Source organism: Lontra canadensis, unplaced genomic scaffold, assembly GCF_010015895.1.
Source record: "Lontra canadensis isolate GAN:19392208 unplaced genomic scaffold, GSC_riverotter_1.0 scaffold45, whole genome shotgun sequence".
Taxonomy (NCBI): Eukaryota; Metazoa; Chordata; class Mammalia; order Carnivora; family Mustelidae; genus Lontra; species Lontra canadensis.
The window spans coordinates 10,361,397-10,381,558 of NW_022631039.1; the positions used below are offsets into that span (position 1 = coordinate 10,361,397).

The window sequence follows — 20,162 nt, forward strand, 5'->3', positions numbered from 1 at the left end:
TAATTCTAACTTTTTCAGAAACAATTATTGTTTTTAAAGTTTTACTGTTGATCAGTGAACCACTATTGAATTAAAGATAGCGATGAACTCTCCACTGCTAATGAAAGCTGCCTGTGAGGGGGAGGGCTCCTTCCACACGTCTAGCCCTCAGGAGTGGACACGTCCCCATTATGATTTAGGAGGTTCACAGAAAATATGTTTCGAGAAGTCATAACTCTTAATTCTGGAGAGCTGTATACATAATCGTCACCGCAAAATATGAAAGCCAGTATAACATAGGTAAGTCAATATTCTCTGAACACTCAAAGTACTTGGAGAATACACATTTAAATGTGAAATCTAAAAGTACTGGGGAAAAATTTTTTTTAAAAGATGTTAACAGGGGCCCTTAGGGGGCTCAGATGATTAAGTGTCTGGCTTCGGCTCAGGTCATGATCCCAGGGTTGTGGGATCAAGCCCCGCATCGGGCTCTCAGCTCAGCAGGGAGCCTGCTTGTCCCTCTCTCTCTGCCTCTCCCCCAGCAATCTGTCTCTCAAATAAATAAAATCTTTAAAAAAAAGTTAACAAAAAGCATGTATTTATTATATTTATATTAAACCAGTGTATAATGACAAAGATAAAAATAATACTTAAGAATCTTACTATGGGGTGCCTGGGTGGCTCAGTGGGTTAAGCCGCTGCCTTCGGCTCAGGTCATGATCTCAGGGTCCTGGGATCGAGTCCCGCATCGGGCTCTCTGCTCAGCAGGGAGCCTGCTTCCCTCTCTCTCTCTCTGCCTGCCTCTCTGTCTACTTGTGATCTCTCTCTGTCAAATCAATAAATAAAATCTTTAAAAAAAAAAAAAAAAAAAGAATCTTACTATGGATATTTATGAGAATTATAAAGGTGCTGTTTGTGTATTTTGTTATGTCTCAGAGTTTCTTTATAAAGCTGATTAAACTCTTCCTCCCAAAAAGAACAGGTAACTTCGTGAAAAAATAAATTAAAATAGCATGAAAACTAAACCCATCCCCTGAACCAGTCAGAGGAAAACATCAAGTTGAGCACCCAGGGGCCTTTCCTATTCCAGAAACAACAACAACCTCTAACAATCTTCCAGGAATGCTCAGGGAGGGTGAGGAATAGGAAATATCCGTATGTATGAGAGAGATTAACCCAGAAACCTGGTATTTCAAGTAGACATGCTTCTTGCCGCATTTCTATTATGTTCAACTCACGTAGACTGTGGTGACTTCTACTTAGAAAAAACATCAAGAGCTTAGGGATCCAGAAAAGCCACCAGAGAGTGTCTCAGAAAACAAGAACTCTGAGAGCACACTTGTCTCGTCACAAAAAGCTGCATCTTTACGTTTTTTTCTCAAGTGCTGGCAGCACAGTAATCACCCAACACACTGGTCACCCTGAGGCCATTAAAAGAAGCCGTTCTCATATTGTAATAACCGAGGACCATAAATATTATAACTGATAATGTTGAGATAATCCAAACAAAATACACATGCAATAAAATGATCAGAAACATCACTGAGAACTCCTCTGTCTTAGTTCTCACGCCTCCATTCAATAATTTATCAGGCTAAATAACAATGATCACATGTCTACTCCCTCTACAACGAAGCTCTAGAGGACAAGGACCTCACTTTCCCTCTGAATCCCCGTCCTTCCACAGCAGCCGTTCAACAAATAAGCATCCAGGGCTCTCTGACATCCCAGTTTCCTTGGAGGAGGGTTAAATTATTAATTTTAGACTTAGTCAAATTACATATGCACATTATAACTTCCAGTGTGATCATACAAAAAACTAAGAATGGTATCTAGTGGGGGAGCTTGGGTGGCTCAGAAGGTTAAGCATCTGCCTTTGGCTCAGTTCATGGTCTCAGGATTCTGGGATCAAGCCCCACATCAGGTTCCTTGCTCAGCAGGGAATCTGCTTCTTCCTCTACCCCACTCCCCTGGCTCGTGTTCTTTCTCCCTTACACTCTCTCTCTCAAATAAATAAATAAAATCTTAAAAAAAAAAAATCAAGAATCCAAAAGAAGGCTAGCAAAAAAGCAAGACAGAAAAACTGAAACAGGTAGGTAGGAAAAATAATATAAAACAGGTACATAAAATTCCAAATATCTCATAGATACAATAAACATAAATGGAGTACATGTTCATGTTAAATGATCAAGAGTGACAAATTAACAGAATTTTAACAATACGCTATTTAGAGTGATATAATCCAGAGAAAAGGACTGAAAAAGATAACCACACAAATTCCAACCAAAAGAAAGCTGGAATAACTATATTAATATCAGTAAAAACAGACTTAATCCTTAGTAATGCTTAAAAAGAGACCCTTCATAATTACAAAAGCTTAAAATTACAAGATGTTGTATATCAAGTCTAAATGGTATCCTTGATTCAACACTCAAAACAAATACAACTGGAATAATAAGGAAAATCCATAGTCAAAGGAGATTATGTCTCTCATAAATAGACAGAAAACAGACTCAGACTCCTCTATCAATGCCCTCCCCAATCAGATGGATAGAGGAGACCTAACAACCTCATAAATGTGACCCAAAAAGAGCCACTGAGATATACCTGTATAGAATACCAGAATATACATCCCCCCCCACCTCCCACAGGACCCTACAGATACTAAAAAAATACACTGATCCCAGGGTGGGGAAGACTCTAGTCCAGGAGGGAGATCCACTGCCCCAGAGCTGATGTATAAGGTGAGTGAGAACCACTCTGCTCTTATCAGTCACTGAGGTTTGGGGGTTACTCTGATATAACCCAATGAAAGCTAATAGACCAAGGTTATTAATATTTCTTTGGAATTAACCACCTTTGCCAATGAGCGTAATATTCCAATCACATTTAGAAATTAAAACAAAAATCCACAATGGTTGCTGCTCTCCTCCCATTTTACCAGTTGAAAATATTATCTGAACTAACCGGGGACTTATCCTGATGTACTCCCACTTTTCTGTGGATAGTCTTAATGTTTTAATGTTCTGAAAACTGAGACAATGCAAGGAAGTCAATTAAAACCCAGTTTTTATATATAGATGATTACAGGAAATTTTCACATAAGAGTTATTATTCATAAAAACTGCACAGAAACAGTTTTTCCAACTATAAATCTCAGTAAGTAATACGAGCATGCTAAGAAATGAGGCTATTAATTTTCAGTTAAAAAAAAAATCATCTCTTTAGGGGCACCTGGGTGGCTCAGTTGGTTAAGCGACTGCCTTCGGCTCAGGTCATGATCCTGGAGTCCCGGAATTGAGTCCTGCATTGGGCTCCCTGCTCGGCAGGGAGTCTGCTTCTCCCACTGACCTTTCTTCACTCAAGTTTCTCTCTCTCTCAAATAAATAAATAAAATTTAAAAAAAAAATCATCTCTTTATTTAAAAATATAAATGGCACACACATTCACTATTTTTAGAAACCTGACAGGTCCGGAAACCTGGGTGGCTCAGTCAGTTAAGCATCTCGCTTTGGCTCAGGTCATGATCTTAGGGTCCTGGGATTAAGCCCTAAATTAGGCTCCCTGTGGAGTAGGGAGTCTGCTTCTCCCTCTCCCTCTGCTCTACCCCCACCCCCTTCTCTGCTTGCTCACTCTCTCTCGTGCTCTCTCTCAAATAAATAAATAAAATCTTTAAAAAATAAAAATAAAAAAATAAAAACCTGACAGGTCACGAGTACTCTGTAAGATTATGTTAATGGGGAAAAGTGTTTCAGAGTGCCTAGCTGAGTCAAGACCTCAAGCTCAGAACGGTGATCCTGAATCCACGCTCTGGCTCTGCCATGTACTCGATAAACAACATTCTCTTCATCTCTGTGAACCTTACTTTAATCATATATACATATATATATACAAAGCGTAGACAAATATGATTAAATGTAATGCATGCAAACAGCTTAGCATAGTATGGAATATAAAACACGTTAAATGTCAGTTGATAGTATTTTCAAAGGCAATGATGTAGTACATCACAAAGTTTTAAAAATGGGGGGCAGAAGCGAAAGCAGTCCCTCATCCACCACTTCTATGTGTCAAAATCACTTGGATATACCTCTTTTAAATGCTTGACCTTGAATTCCCACTAAAAACTTACCAAGTCACAGAACTCGAACACCAGGAGATAGGGAATTGCTTCCACACACTGTCCAACACACTGAAGAACATTCGGATGCTGAAGAATGCTGGAAAATAAAAGTCACAGGGTTGTTCACTAGGGAGCGTGCTAGCAGAACTGCTCAAATACTGAACTAAATTTTAAATTCATGATGACTAAAATATGCTAAATAGCAAAGTCATTTTAAAGACCTGATTTCCAAGAGACTACAGACCATGTTTACAGAACGCATATTAAGGTTTACTTACTAGTAAGGTTCTCCATTTTTCAAAAAAGTATCTTGTTCCTTTGGGCTTGCACTTGCTTTTAACTCCTTCACTATTACTCTTGCTACGCTAGTGCCCGTGTAAATCTCTCCAAGGAGGACCTAAAACCAAAGAACAGTTTTTCACTTCACTTCCTTCGAAATGGTAAAGAAGTATGTCTCATTATCAGGAACAGAGTATGGGAAAATAAATTAAGCAACAATTAGGCCTTCTGCAATGAAAATACTACCTCAGAAAAAAACTTGAAAAATGAAACCATTTTCTTTCAGTATGAAACTGTTCACTGGGTACTGAGGCACTCATATACTTATCTGTATTTCTTTTTTATTTATTATAAAATTGTACCATACTTTCACGGATATGACCAATGACATCACAGAAGAGTAATTTATAAGTTCAGTTCAAACATAACTCAAATGTTTCCCAAAACACTTCAACTGGGTTTTGTTATTTTGTCTCCTTCACGTAAGAGAAAGTAAACTGACACACAGGCAAAGTACAAATACACTCTCATTGCATTATAACTTTAAAAATCTATGGCATTCCAATTATTCCAGACCTTTATCTTATACTAAAACTTCAGTCAAAACACAAGAAAGAAAAAAAAATGACACTGAAGTGAACAGAATACAAAATGAATGAAAATAATGGGGTGCCTGGATGGCTCAGTTAGTTGCACAACTGACTCCTGATTTTGGCCCAGGTCATGATCTCAGGGTGGTTAGGATCAAGCCCTGCATTGGGCTCCACGCTCAGCACGGAGTCTGCTTGGGATTCCCTCCCCTCCCTATGCCCCTCCTGCTTGTGCTCTCACTCTCTTCCTCTCTCTCTATATTAGATAAATCTTTTTTAAAAAATGAATGAAAGGGACGCCTGGCTGGCTCAGTTGTTAAGCGTCTGCCTTCAGCTCAGGTCATGATCTCAGGGTCCTGGGATTGAGTCCCGCATCGGGCTCCTTGCTCCGTGGGGAGCCTGCCTCTCCCTCTGCCTTCCCCCTGCTTGTGTGCATTCTCTCTGTCTCTCTCAAATAAATAAATAAAATCTTTTTTAAAAAATGAATAAAAATAAGAGAGCACTACAAGTAAAGCAACAAATATAAATACTGACAATACAAAGGCATTTCAAAACATAATATTTAAGATGAAAATAATGAAGTAAAACTTTTAATTTAAATTTAGAATGATCAAAACTAAAAGCCTTCTTTTTAAAGCAGTTTCTAGTAGTTTTATCAAGTAGATTAATTTTAATGCCCTGGAAGTAGACAGTAAGGCTTTGAACAGAATATAACATGTTTACTAAGAATGTAAAGGCAGAACAATAAACAGAACAAGGAATTCTGATAATTAACCAAGTCATATACTATTCACTGAATAAAATATCCAGAAGTGAACGTCCTCATTTTAACACCAAATCCACCTGCACCTGTATCCGCACGCTGTTTTTATCCCTTTTTCAAGAGCACTTTTACAGTAACTGCTTCCTCTCTCCTGCATTAGCAGTTTCCCCACTCTAATGTAAAGAGGCTAAAATAGCTGCACATCCTATAAAAACCGAAGCAAGCAAAGCAAAAGCAAAACAAAAACCCAACACCTTCCCTTGGCCCTCAGATGGTCCCAAACAGCTTGTACTCCATTTCTCTGCTCCCTTTTACAGTAAGACTCCTTGACAGGATTGTCTAAATGTGCTGTCTCCACTTCCTCCCTTGTGCCCACTGCACGTGAGCACGTGACCTCTCTACAGCCTCTTATGACAACCCCACGGCCCTCAAGTGCTGGGCCCTACCTCTCCCGGTCCTCATCTTAGTTTGCCAGCACCATTTACTACCATTCATCTTCGTGGCACTCCTGTTTTCACGGACTCTCAGAACACCCCACTCTTCTGCGCCCCTTCCTACTCACTGGCTGTCACCTTAGCTTCCATCACCGACCTGCGCTGACCTCTCCTCACCGCAGACCCTCAGGGCTTGGTCCTTGTGCCTCCCCCTCTTCTTGACGTTCACAGTCTTGGTGATTCCAACTAGTCTCATTCCTCTGAATACCAGCTATAGACAGAGCTCTCCCAAATGTGTATCTTTGGCCTGGAACCTCTCCCTTGAGCTCCAGATGTATACCCCAACTGCCCACTCCGTACTTCCATCTGGATGCCTAACAGCCATCCCATCTAACCTAACCAAAAGCGACCTCCTGATTTCCTCCTCCATGCCTGGTTCTCCTTAATCTTTCCCATTTCACTTGCCAGCAATTCTGTTCTTCCCACCAATCAGGCCATAAGCAGCCATCCTTGATCCCCCTCCTCCAGACTCCACATCTGATCGATCTCCAGTCCTGCAAGCTCGTATCTGAAAATCCACACTGACACACACCACTTCTCACGGCTCCATGCTATCATTCAAGTCCAAGCCTGCCTGCATCTCCCCCTGTTGTGACTACTGCAGCATTCTGACCAATTTCCCCACCTTCCCCTTCGTCTTCCATCACATAACCCCCCAAGTGATCCCTTTACCGGAAAGCCAGATTGCGGCAGTCCTCTCTCAGACGCTGGAGTACTTTCCCAGCTCACTCTGAGTAAAAGTCCCTAAATGCATATACTCTATCTCACATCACCTGGTTCCCCCACACCCCACTGAGCCTGTTTCCCACTCCTGATTGTCTGTGGTCTGATCACGGCCACCACACCATGGCAACACCCTGCCATAGCCAGAGGTCTCGGCTTCATCAGGGCAAGGGTTCTCGTTTGCTTGCTGCCACACAGGCCAGGACTTCACCTACCTTCCTCCACACTGAACCCTGAGCACCAAAAACAACATATGATGCACAACAGGTTTTGCTAAATGGCTTAGAAGATTTGGTCACTAATAAAGGTTGGATGACATCAAAGACACCGGACTGACAAACAACTATGATGGAAAGCCAAGATGCATAAGACGGCTGATTACTGCACAAACACCTCTTCTTGTCTTGACCACTCTGCTTATGAGGCAATTGCCACTCAGGAAGCTTTAACACAGAACGACTATTAGTTACATCACAGAAATAGCTGCGATAATAAGATTATTCCTTCTGAATATCCCTTGGTAAAAAGATCAACAAGCCACTGTTTCTATTTGTCCTTTGACAGACTATGAGAAATAGAGGACAGTTCTCTGCCATGGTTTCCATTATAATAATACTATGTATCTATGATTCTAAAGTGGTTTAAGTATTATAAGGAAGAAATGGGGAGAAAGGGAGAAGAATTAAAAAAGAAGAATTAAAAACAAATAATTTGCCTTGAGGAGGATAAAGAGCTTCTAAAATTCCAGTCTCTCATCCCTTCTTACTGTTCTATGCCAACAATTAGAAAAGTATCTGATATATAAATAAAAGAACTTCTTGGAAAAAGGCATACACCTAGAAACCCTGAAGTTCAAATTCCTGTGTGGTTTCAGGGTGCAAAGAGTAGACTTAACTGGTACCATAGCAACTAAGAGAATATGGAATGTTCTACAATACAACACTTCATTAGCTTTAGATTCTAAACATTATAAGTAGGAGGGGGGAAAAAAAGATATAAACAACATTTTACCTTTCCAAACCAGCCATTTCCAATTTCCTGAATATAGTTTAGACTGTGGCGGGCAACTTGAGACTTCAAACCTTCTGTAGGAAAAAGAATATAAAAAATAAATATGGGCATTTAACTGAAATAAAATATTAAATATATAATCTAAAGAACAAACAGAAACATAAATTTAAAGATTGTGCTAATTAAGATAGAAATCAATTCAAATAAACATACCATCATTTTCAAACTGATATGGCCAAAATTGTTTCAAATTTTAAAACTTACAATATTTTTCTGAATGCATTTCCTACTTGATCATCTTTAATACTTCGCACTCTGTTTTCTCATCTAACCCCTCTCCTATAGCCACTAATCACCATTCCAATGGCTTAGTCCTTAGTTTCACGGTGGAGGTGAAAATCTTGTCGAAATCTGTCATTGTCAACCTTATCAGAACGTTGGAAGACAGTCAATGATTTCTGGAAACCAAATCAAACCAGGAGAAAGGCCACTGAAACAGGGTAGAATTTCTCTGTGTCTTTGAATTTATCAAGGCCCCACCCATCCCAGCCCCCGGCGCAGCAGTCAGTATTAATGATGGCACATATTCTAGTGTGAATCCCAGTTCCAGAGAGCAGTGAGCCTTATTATTCCCAAGGAACTGTGTTTCCTTGTTCTGGAAGTTTCCCTGAGGGACTGCCACATTCCCTTGGTTTCACCAAACTCAGAACTCTATCAGGATAGAGGGTTCTTCAAAAACATATTCCTCAGAGCCCCTGGGTGGCTCAGTTGTTAAGCATCTGCCTTTGGCTCAGGGCATGGTCCCAGGGTCCTGGGATCAAGCCCTAATCTTCAGGCTCCCAGCTGGGCAGGAAGCCTGCTTCTCCTCTTTCACTCCCCCCGCTTGTGTTCCCTCTCTCGCTGTGTCTCTGTCAAATAAATAGATAAAATCTTAAAAAAAAAAAAAAAAAAAGTTCCTCAAAAACAGTGAAAGCCAAAGGGACGACACTTCTATCTGGGGCAAAATGTAACAGTAGAGGCAAACAGTAGACATGATGAAAGCTTTAGTGGAAAAGCAGGGGAGTGAGATTTGGGAGATGAACAAGGGCTCTGAAAAGCTATTGCAATATATGGAGGAATCTTGAGAGCCACCTGCATGCCCAGGGAAGGACACACACTCACGGAAGACTTGAAAAGAAGTAAACTTTCACCTCTAGTGAGGTCATGCCCAGCACAAGCAGGAGGTGACGACTAAGGCAGAGCTGTAAGTAGCCTGGGTGAGGAGTGTCCCAACATGGAGCTAAACAGCAAAGACCCAAAGAATGCTTTTTTTGTTGTTTTCTTTCTTCTAAGTATATCGTATTATTCAAAAAGGTCCAATTTTCAACAAAAAAGTACAAAACATGCAAAGAAACAAGAAGGCATGGTCTACTCACAGGTACAAAGGAAATGTAAAAGAAAGTGTCCCTGAGAAAAGACAGACAGTGGCCTTACCAGGTAAGAATTTTTTTTTTAAAGATTCTATTTATTTGACAGACAGAGATTACAAGTAGGCAGAGAGGCAGGCAGAGAGAGAGGAGGAAGCAGGCTCCCTGCTGAGCAGAAAGCCCAATGTGGGGCTCAATCCCAGGACCCTGGGATCATGACCTGAGCCAAAGGCAGAGGCTTTAACCCACTGAGCCACCTAGGCGCCTCCAGATAAGTTTTTAAATCAACTGTCTTAACCACGCTCAAACAGCAAAAGGAAATCATGGACAAAGAACTAAAGGGCACCACGAGAATGATGTCCTGATAAGTAGAGAAGATCAGTAAGTAGATTCAGATTAGTAAAAGAAACCAAATGCCAATTTGGAGCCAAAAGTAAAACTGAAACAAAAAAATTCACTAGAGGGGTTCAACCAAAGACGGGAGCAGAGAGAAGCAGCAGTGAACCTGAAGAGAGCTCAAATACAATTATCCAGGCTGAGCAGAAGAAAAAAGAATGAAAAAAAAAAAAAATCAATGAGCGAAGGCTAAGGGACTTGTGAGACACCACCAAGGAACCATATACACATAAGAGCCCCAGAAAAAAGAGGGGGAAGGGGGGGCAGAATGAATATTTGAATACATAACAGTAAAAAAAGGTCTGAAGCTGATAAAAGGTATGAATCTACACATCCAAGACGTTCAACAAATTCCAAGTAAGATAAACCCAGAGAAACGCATACTGAGACACATCATAACCAGACTGTCAAACACCAAAGATGGAGAATCTTGAAAGCACCAAAAGGGGCCCACTCGTACATATGGATCTTTGATTAGATTAACAACGGATTTCTCACCAGAAACCATGGAGGCCAGAAGGCAGCAGGCTGGCATCTGTAATGTGCTGAAGGAAAAGAACCATTAAGCAAGAGTTCTATACCCGACAAAACTGTCTTCCAAAAAACTAAGGAGAAATTAAGACATCTCCAGATAAACACAAGTTTAGGGAGATTACTGCCACTACGCCTGCCCTACAAGAAATGTTGGAAGGAGTCCTTCAGGATAAAGTAAAGGGACACTAAACAGTAACTGGAAGTCATATGAACAAATATAGATCACTGTTAAAACTACAGAGGTAAATATCAAAGCCAGCATTATTGTATTTTTGGTTGCAGCTCTTCTTTTATTTTCCTACGTGATTTAAAAGACACATAAATTATAAATCTGGTACGCCTGGTTGGCTTGGTCGGTTAAGCACTTGCCTTCGGCCTGGGTTGTGATCCCAGGGTACTGGGATCGAGTCCCACATTGGGCTCCTGGATCAGTAGGGAGCCTGTTTCTCCCTCTGCCTGCTGCTCTCCCTGCTTGTACTCACTCGCTCTTTCTCCTTCTCTGACAAATAAATAAAATCTTTAAAGAAAAAAAACTTTAAAAAATGAAAAATCTATGTTAACGGGTACATAAGATATGAGGATGTAATTTGTGATAACATAAAAAGACTGAATTGCAAAGTTTTTATATGGTACTGATGCTAAAAGTTGGTATCAACTGAAACACAACTGTTATAAATTGAAGGTAGTTGTGATCCCCAAGAAAATATCTAAAAAAATATAAAACAAAAGGGAATGAGAAGGGAATCAAAATGGTAAACACACAAATCCCAGTGGCCTATGTTGCAGAAATGGAAAACTGATCCTAAAATTCATACGTGTGGGGTAGCTCCGTCAGTTGGGCGTTTGCCTTCAGCTAGGGTCATGGTCCTGGGGTTCTGGGATTAATCCCCATGTCTCGGACTCCCTGCTCAGCGGGGAGTCTGCTTCTCCCTCTCCCTCTGCCTGCTTCTCCCCCATTTGTGTGTGCATTCTCTCTCTCTCCCTCTCTCTCAAATAAATAAAAAAATCTTTTAAAACAATAAACAAAAAAAAAATCATATAAAATTTCAAGGGACTGAATAGCCAAAACATTCTTAAAAAACAAAGTTGGGGGGCGCCTGGGTGGCTCAGTGGGTTAAAGCCTCTGCCTTCGGCTCAGGTCATGATCCCAGGGTCCTGGGATCGAGCCCCATATCGGGCTCTCTGCTCGGCAGGGAGCCTGCTTCCTCCTCTCTCTCTCTCTGCCTGCCTCTCTGCCTACTTGTGATCTCTGTCTGTCAAATAAATAAAATCTTAAAAAAAAAAAAAAACAACAAAGTTGGAAGATTCATGAACATCTCAATTCCAAAGCTATAATCACCAAAACACTGTGATACTGGCATAAGGCTAGATACAGATCACTGGGATTGAGAGTCCTGAAATAAACACAAACAGATATGATCAACTGATTTTCAGCAAGGTGCCAAGACAAGTCAATGGGGGAAGAACAGTCTTTTCACAAATGGTTGCTGGGGCAACAAGCTACCCACCTGAAAAAGAATGAACCTGGAACCTTACTTCACACCATATACAAATATTAATGGGTCAAAGACCTAAATTTCAAAGATAAAACTACAGAAGTAACAGAAGACAATATTGGTGAAAATTTTCATGACCTTGAGTTTGACAAAGGTTTCTTAAGTATGACACTAAAAGCACAAGCAACAAAGGAAAAAAATAAATTGGACTTCATCAAAATTTAAAACTTTTGCATATCAAGGGACACTATCAAAAGAGTGAAAACACAACCCAAAGAATGGGAGAAAAACTTGCAAATCAGATCTTATTGTGAAGCTATTAAATAATTAAGACAGTGTGGTACTGGAACAAGGAATTGACAAATTACTGAAATAGAAGGTCTGCAACAGATACATACACATACAGTGGGGTTTGTTTGTTTTTATTTGGGAGAGAGAGAGCAAGAGAGAGGAGCAGAGAGAGAAGCAGACTCCCCACTGAGCAGGGGCCAGATGTAGGGCTTGATTCCAGGACTCCAGGATCATAACATGAGCCAAAGACAGGCGTTTAACTGACTAAGCAACCTAGGCGCCCCTACATATGGAACTAAAAAGCAGAGAAGAATGAAAGGACCAATCAGTGAAGAAAGCTGAGAAAAACCCAGTAATCTACCAAAAAAGATTCATGGATTCCCTAACACCATACTCAAAAATTAACTCAAGGTGGGTTATGGATTTAAATTAATTTAAATGTTAAAGCAAAACCTTAAAACACTAGGAAAGAAAAAGTAGTTAAGTATCATTTTGACCACAGAAGAGGAAAGGATTTCTTTAAGACATAAAAAGCTCTAATTAAAAAAAAAAAAAATTAATTTAAAAAATTATTTTAAAAAGAGAGAGATTGCATTTCTAGCTTAAGGGGCTGTTAAATTTGGCTATGTTAAAATCAGGAAACATTTAAAAATTCTTTTTTCATGTATATTTGACTAATTTTTTTTCTTTAGTGTACATTTTGATTTCTTCTTCATTTTCTGTTTCCATATTTACTAGTTATTTTCTTAGTGGTTGCCATGGAGATTACAGTTATCACTCTAAATTTATAACAATCTAATTTGAACTGATACCAACTTAGCTTCAATAGTAATAGCATATACCATTTGACATCCAAATAGCAAGAACATAAATTAGCACAACTCTTTGTGGCGGTTTTAAGCTGGCAATATCCCCCAAAATTATGTACCCTTTGACCACCTCTGAAATTTATTCTACAAATATACCAGCCCAACATCAATGTAGAAACCAACACAGGTACAAGCTTTATTTTTAATAGCATAAGATTAGAAATAATAGCATAAGATTAGAAACAACCCAAATATCCATTAATAGGTTGAATAAATTGTGCTAAGTCCCTACAATTTAAATAGCAGAAGCTTGTAAGCAGGAATAAATAAGCTCTCTTTATGCATATGGAAAAATCCCTAAGGTACATCTGTAAGTGAAAAAAGCAAGATGCAGAATAATGCATTTACCAAGCCCCATGAGTAAAAAAGTGTGTGTTTTGGTGGTAGGTGGGGGGGGGGGGGGGTTGGGGGCAAGTAAATGGGAATATTTATATCAAAAAAGTCTGGAAAGATGTATAAGAAACAAAGAGTGGTTATGTAGAGAGTGAGGGGTAGGAGCTGAGGCCAGATTCAAAGATTAGAGGCTTTTCACTACATATACCTTTTTATGTTTTGATTTTTCAACTGTATGACTATATTAGGTATTTGTAAAATAAAATACATTTTAAAAAGAAAATAAAGGAAAAACATGCAGAGTTTCTTCTAGATTTGCTCTTGAATATATGGTGTACTTTTTTTCACTTTATCACAAATACCTTTCCTCCTTTTACAGGACTACATAATACTCCGTTGGATGGACTTACAATAACTTAACAAGTTATTACCAACACACATTTAACCTGATGCTGCAATAAATTACTTTGTAGGTATTTAGTTGCATACTGATCTAAATTACTGCCAGCAGAACTGTGGGATCAAGGGTAAACACATTTGGATACGTATTATCACAGACTACCCTTGGGAAAGAATGTCTCTATCAATTTACAGTCCTGCTAGCAGGGAGTGTCCAAGGGCCTGTTGCCCACACACGCCCCTCACCCATCACCACCTTGCTTCCTTTCTTCTCATCTCTGTTTAGCTGTTATCATCTTATGTTATGCTTGTATTTCTTTAATTAATAGAATTCCTATTTTTTACTGGCCATTTGAATTTCTTTTCATGAATTTCTCTTTTCACATCCTTGACTTATTCTTTCCTATTCAAGTGTTCTTCTTCTACATTTGTTTGTAAACTTAGTATATATTAATAATATGAGGGGTTTGTTTTTGTTTTTTTTTTTTACCTTCTTTGTTGTTTACAAATATTTTTACTACTTGGTCAAATTTGTTTAGTGTCTTTTTCCATACAGAATATTTCATTTTATGAATCAAACTTGGCAATATTTTCCTTTATGTTTCTGCATTTGGTGTCAAGCTGGAAAGCCCTTTTCTATCCCAAGATCATAAAAATATTCTGTGACTATTCTATGCAGAGAAATTGAAAAGAATTTCTTCCTGTTAAGAAGGAATTTAGAATAGAGGGTTCCAGAAACACAGAAAGGTGTATGAATGTAATGAGGATGGCTTTCCAGGTCACTGCCATTTCCACTGTGCCCATGACCGTGCTCTGGTCCATCCCCACTATGTCTTGGACAGAAGTCATCAGGCTCTTCTCTGTCATGCCTTCTTGTCCACAGTAAGGGGTCAACACTGCCAGACTCAGGGGAAGCCAACCAGAATGGCTCTCCAAGGGTTTTCTTTCTGGTCGATGAGAGAGATGTTCCTTTCCTCTGGTAGTAAAGCTACAAGGATCTGAACCTAGAGTTGGCAGCAGCCACACTCTGAGACGAGGAAAGAAGGTGGTGTGCAGGATTTAAGCGGATACGCAAAGAGGAGAGAAACAGGACTGAACAAAGGAAAGCATGATGGTGTCCAAGTTCCCAGCTCCAGTTGCCTCTAAGGTCTGCCTAATCTCTACTCTTCCCATCACCTCGTTCCAGCATCAAAAAAGGACCCCTTTCTGTGTATGCTGATCTGAGTCAAGATTCTATTACCTGAAATGAATTCACTAGTGTTAAGACCCCAAGATGATAAAAGCCCTATAGAAGTCTCTCAGGGCCTCCCTTAAGTACAAAGGAAAGCCTATGATCAAGAAAGTGAAGAGAAGGGACACCTGGGTGACTCAGCCAGTTAAGCAGCTGCCTTCAGCTCAAGTCATGATCCCAGCGTCCTGGGATCGAGTCCTGCATTGGGCTCCTTGCTCAGTGGAGAGCCTTCTTCTCCCTCTGCCTGCCTCTCCCCCTGCTTGTGTTGTTTCTTTGTCTCTCTCTGACAAATAAAGAAATAAAATCTTAAAAAGAAAAAAAAGCGAAGAGAAGAGAAATTACTTCCATCTAGAGAGAAGTATACCTAGGTTACTTAAGTGATCCCAAGGGTATGTTAGGCTCCTGTTAAATTTCACTATTTTGGTTGAAGGAAGGGTATTGTTATTTACTAAAATTAAAGGTAAATACTACGTGTTAGTTTTTTAATGTTGCATGTATTTATATATTTAATGTTGCATATATTAAATATACCTAACCATACAGATATTTTATAGGAAATGCATCAGCTGTGTCATATTTTATCTTATGTCTTCTCTCAGTCACACAGGCCTACAGCAGTGCAATCAACTGGGGGTTTACACTGCCCTCAACTTACACCACTGTATGCAGAACCACGAGAGGCAGGAATGGCATGCAGACCCCACAGCCTTCTCTTAGAAATCTCAGAGATCCCTGATGCTCAAACTGCCAGTCATATTCTATTTTACAACAATAAATCGATCAACATCGAATCAAACCTCTATCTCAGGATGAAAAGTCAATCCAATTAACATATCCAAATATACCCCTCCTCCCCAAACACAGGACATCCCGGGGAAAGACGGCAGCGTCCTACTCAGCAAGACGAGCAGTGATGAGAACTACCCAAGCAAAGGCCAGGAGCTCTGTGTTCCATATCAATGAACAGAGGAGACCAGTTTATTCTGATATCAGACTCAGGGGCCAAAAGCAAAGGACTCAGCCTTTGCAGGCAGGCACTGGACCAGACCACTACAATTCGGCTTCCCCTGGGAGCAGGAGGAAGAGAAATAAGCAAGCAGAAGAGAGAGGCAATGCAAGCATTTTATGGTTAGCATCAAGGTTCCCACCCTCACCTCTTGAGAAACGACTCACGAAACCATGACGCTGGGACGTAAGGCCTTACCTACAGAAGGCTGGAGCTGGGACGGAGCTGGTAGTGCGATATTTGGTACTGAAAGTGTGAAAACTTCTGCCGGGGACTGAACAGAGGGAGTATCTTCTGCTGGTGGTGTGAAATCTATCTCATCATCAAAATTATCTTCAAATTCCTAAAATAAAAGAGGAGCAATGTCATATCTGATATAAACCAGCCTGAGAGCAAATATTAAAAACATATGCTAACGTCGGACACATGAGCATTGACTCACTCATCTGAAACATACGGTCTTCAATTTTCTCCCCGGTTTGTACCTACTTAAGTAAAAAGCATATATAATTGTGTTCTCCAGTGCCAAATAGCAGAATCAACCAGGTTTAAAAATAAATTATACATATTTTATGCAATTCCTTCAACTGAGAGCTTGAAGTTAAATGCAAATTCTTCTAAAATGACCATGGAACTAAATACTCTTTTAGGTTGGAAATTTTAAGTTACGAGAACTTTAGCTATCCTTTTTTTATTATTCACTTTCACATATCTCTTTGCATACAGATTCCAAACAGATTCATTTTATTTTAAAACTATATATGAACTTCTAATTGAAATAGGATTTCAATCAAGGTAAGGACAGTTAAAAGACTCAGAGAAGATATTTTCAAGGAAGTCCTGTTTCTCTGGGAAGAGTAACACTGGAAAAATTACTAAACTGGGCAGAAAACTCATCGGTGTCTGAATGAAAGTCTAAAGCTGTGTAGCATGTATGTACTATTAACACAGAGAGAATGTCTGGTTTTCTTTAACTTTAAAACTTCAACTTTAAAACTCCCCTGGCTGTACCTCCAACCCCTACAAGGGAAAAACCAGAAGTTGTGAGGGTAGATTTCTCTGATATAGTATGTATGTTCTCACATGCATGTGGGACATTATTCTCATATCTGTCATCTATGTTGTCAAATGCATTAGGACATTTATTGTTATCTGTAATAGGGGAGGGGGCAGGATGAACAAGTACCATAACTTCAATCCGTAAAGCACCTCTGAATGGAAGAGCTTTGCTTGATTCCCCTTTGGACATTCCTAAAGCCTCTCTCATTAAAAAGAGACTTGGAGCGCCTGTGTGGCACAGTCGGTTGAGCGTCCGACTCTTGGTTTCGACTCAGGTCTGATCTTGGGGTCATGAGATCGAGCCCTGTGTTGGGCTGCACACTGAGCACGGAGTTTGCTTGGGTTTCTCTCTCTCTCTTCCTTTGCCCCTCCTGCCTGCTCGCTCCTTCCCTCTCCCTCTCTCTCTAAAATAAATAAATCTTATGGGGTGGCTGAGTGATGGACACTGGGGAGGGTACGTGTTGTGGTGAGTGCTGGGGGTTGTGTAAGACTGATGAATCGCAGACCTGTACCCCTGAAACAAATTATACATTATATGGTAATTAAAAATAAATAAATCTAAAAAACAAAACCAAAAAACCCCACTTTATCCATCACTCCTACCTTAAAAACAATGCCACTCGAAACCCTGGCAGTATCATGACATACCATTGGGCATCCAAGGATTTTGAGGATTCAGAGAAGAAAAGCAGTGTAATAATAAACACGGGGCTACAGAGAAGACTGGGTCGCTATTCTAGCTATATCAAGTGGCTGCCCAGATACACTCTGGCAAGTCGCTTCTGCTGCGAGGCAGCAGCTTCCTGGTCTGTAAGACGACTTCCAAGGGACCGAGTCTCTAACACTGCCCAGTTCTAAATCTAAAGGAATGGACACTGGCCTCCAGTCATGGCTTAGACAGCTGGAGAGGGTCCTCTCTACAGTGTGCTCCTGGGGCCACGTGCACCAGAACCATCGGGTACACTTGACAGAAACACTGATCACAATAAACTCCCTCGGTCAATACTGAGACCTAGTCGGGTCAGAGCAATCGAAGGCAAGAATGAGGCATCATGACATTTGAGAGAGCCTGGCTTTCAGTTTCAGCAACACTGATCACATTTGATCTTTGTCCCCAGAAGACAAGGTATCTGTACACAGTCCCTCAGCAAGACTGAGGGTCAAGGGACAGAGGTGCTCTGCCTACCACTGTGCCCCCATGCAGTCATTAAGTTCCCACAGACTTGTCTGTAGTGATTCTAGGGCCTGGGGGCTGAAGTTGTGAATAAAACCCTATGTATGTTTGAGGTAGAATCTTTGAAGGAAAATGGCCTGTGCTAGTAAGTCTTTTCCTTCAGCCTCCCTCTACTCTCATCTTTCCACACGTGTAATGTTAGTGTTGCGCCAAAAGGACAACACATCTAATCTCTCGGAGCTGCTGTCACACTAAGGTAGAGAAAACACAGAAACAGTGTGAGGTCTACAAAGAAGGTTCACGCGTCCACTAAAATGAGGGTTGTAGCTAGAAGACAGCTTTTTCCCGCAACATGAACCAGTGGCCCTCGGGGCCCCCAGGACAGCCCCAGGACAACTGGCAGGGCTGGACATTAACGATCATTTTCTCTGCGTGCTTCCTTCTTTTTCTTCAAGTATTCCTCTTTAACGAGTATTTGCTGAGCCCTAACGCACACCAGCAGGCATGTGGTTAAGTTCTACAGCGGGATATCCCACTTGGTTTCCAGTAGATTCTACCCATCTGCAGCTCAAACATCAGCCCTTCTATAGTATTCCCCACCACCCCCTACCCCCACCAGAATTTACAACTGGTATCATTCTCTCTCCCCCACCGAGAACTCAAGGGTTCAGGTAAAATGGAAGATGCTCTTTCTCATATGCAAAACACACTGGGGATCCCTTGGCCTCGATAATCTTCACAACCACAATGCACCAGCATATAAAAGTTGGAGGGGAAAAAAAAAAAAAATCAGCCTGCTTTTCCTTACAGGCCTCAAAGCAAGTGAATCCAATCACTCTGTATTCCTCACTTGGCGAAAATTAAAATAGGCAAGTGGTTACTGTCAATAATGCTCTGAAGCAAGGTCAGCGAACTACAGCTGGTGGCCCAATCCAAGCCACCTTGGTGTTTGTAAATACAGTTTTACTGGCACACTGCCACAACCTGGGGCTTCGTGTCTCATGCCCATGTTGAGGAAGCACGACAATGGTGGGGTTGAAGCGGAGGGGTCATGACAGAGAACGTCCAGCCCCCAGGACTGCCTATTTACAATGGCAGAATATATTTACTTTCTGGCCCTTCCAGAAAAATTCTGCCTACCCCTGCTCCCGGGGCCCTGGGTGTTACACAGCCCATCTATCTATTGATAAATATATCAGAGGATGAATTTTTTTTAAGATTTTATTTATTTGACAGAGAGAAACACATCAAGATAGGGAACACAAGCAGGGGGAGTAGGAGAGGGAGAAGCAGGCTTTCCACTGAGCAGGGAGCCCGATATGGGGCTCAATCTCAGGACCCTGGGATCATGGACCTGAGCCGAAGTGTTCCCACCATCTGCACTCACCTTGAAGTCTATTTCCGGGTCCTTACAGCAGGATACACAGTTTGCAATTAACACTATTAATACCAGTAAACTGCACACAGACAGGATCACAAAAGATGAGACTTCTGCAGCAGGTGCCTCCCCTAGAAAGAGAAGAACTATTCATGTATAAAGCATATTAACAACATGGATATTCCAGAATCAACTTTAATATGAAAATCAAATCAATAAATTTCCCACCCAAGAATTAAGAAAATAATGCCTAGATGCTCAAAAGGAAGTAGATGACCAATCCAGGATAAGAAGTCAGGGTTTAAAAAAAAAAAAAACTTTAAATAAGGAAACAATTTTTGATTTACAGAGGTGCTGCAGGGACACCCCGAGCACCCCCATACACCCTTCACCGGGCTTCCAAATCTTATGTCCTCACAGCAAAGTGATCAAAACTTAGACCACAAAAACCATACAACACTATTAAATGAACTTCCAACTTTACTTGGGTTTCCCCCAGTTTTCCCACATCCCTTTTCTTTTCCAGGATCCAATCCAGGCTACCAGCGCTGCACTCACTCCTCCTGCCCCTCTGACTCCTCTAGGCCCTGACCTTCCTCACTCTTCCCTCGAGTGTCGTCACTTGGAC

At 40.7% G+C, this 20,162-nt stretch overlaps 1 protein-coding gene across 3 annotated transcripts in view; it reads right to left on the bottom strand.

Annotated features, from left to right (window-relative positions):
* LMTK2 (lemur tyrosine kinase 2) overlaps window positions 1-20,162 on the bottom strand; it is an 83,459-nt gene that overhangs the window by 39,899 nt on the left and 23,398 nt on the right. For 2 of the 3 annotated variants that reach the window (XM_032872689.1, XM_032872688.1), the window contains exons 2-6: window positions 19,544-19,665; window positions 16,122-16,266; window positions 7,963-8,036; window positions 4,381-4,499; window positions 4,112-4,199 (exon numbers count right to left, since the gene is read on the bottom strand). In XM_032872689.1, coding sequence (XP_032728580.1) covers window positions 4,112-4,199; window positions 4,381-4,499; window positions 7,963-8,036; window positions 16,122-16,266; window positions 19,544-19,665 — 548 coding nt within the window. Of the gene's footprint in view, window positions 1-4,111; window positions 4,200-4,380; window positions 4,500-7,962; window positions 8,037-16,121; window positions 16,267-19,543; window positions 19,666-20,162 lie in introns of those variants that run through there. The other variant, XM_032872690.1, reaches the window with a different exon arrangement.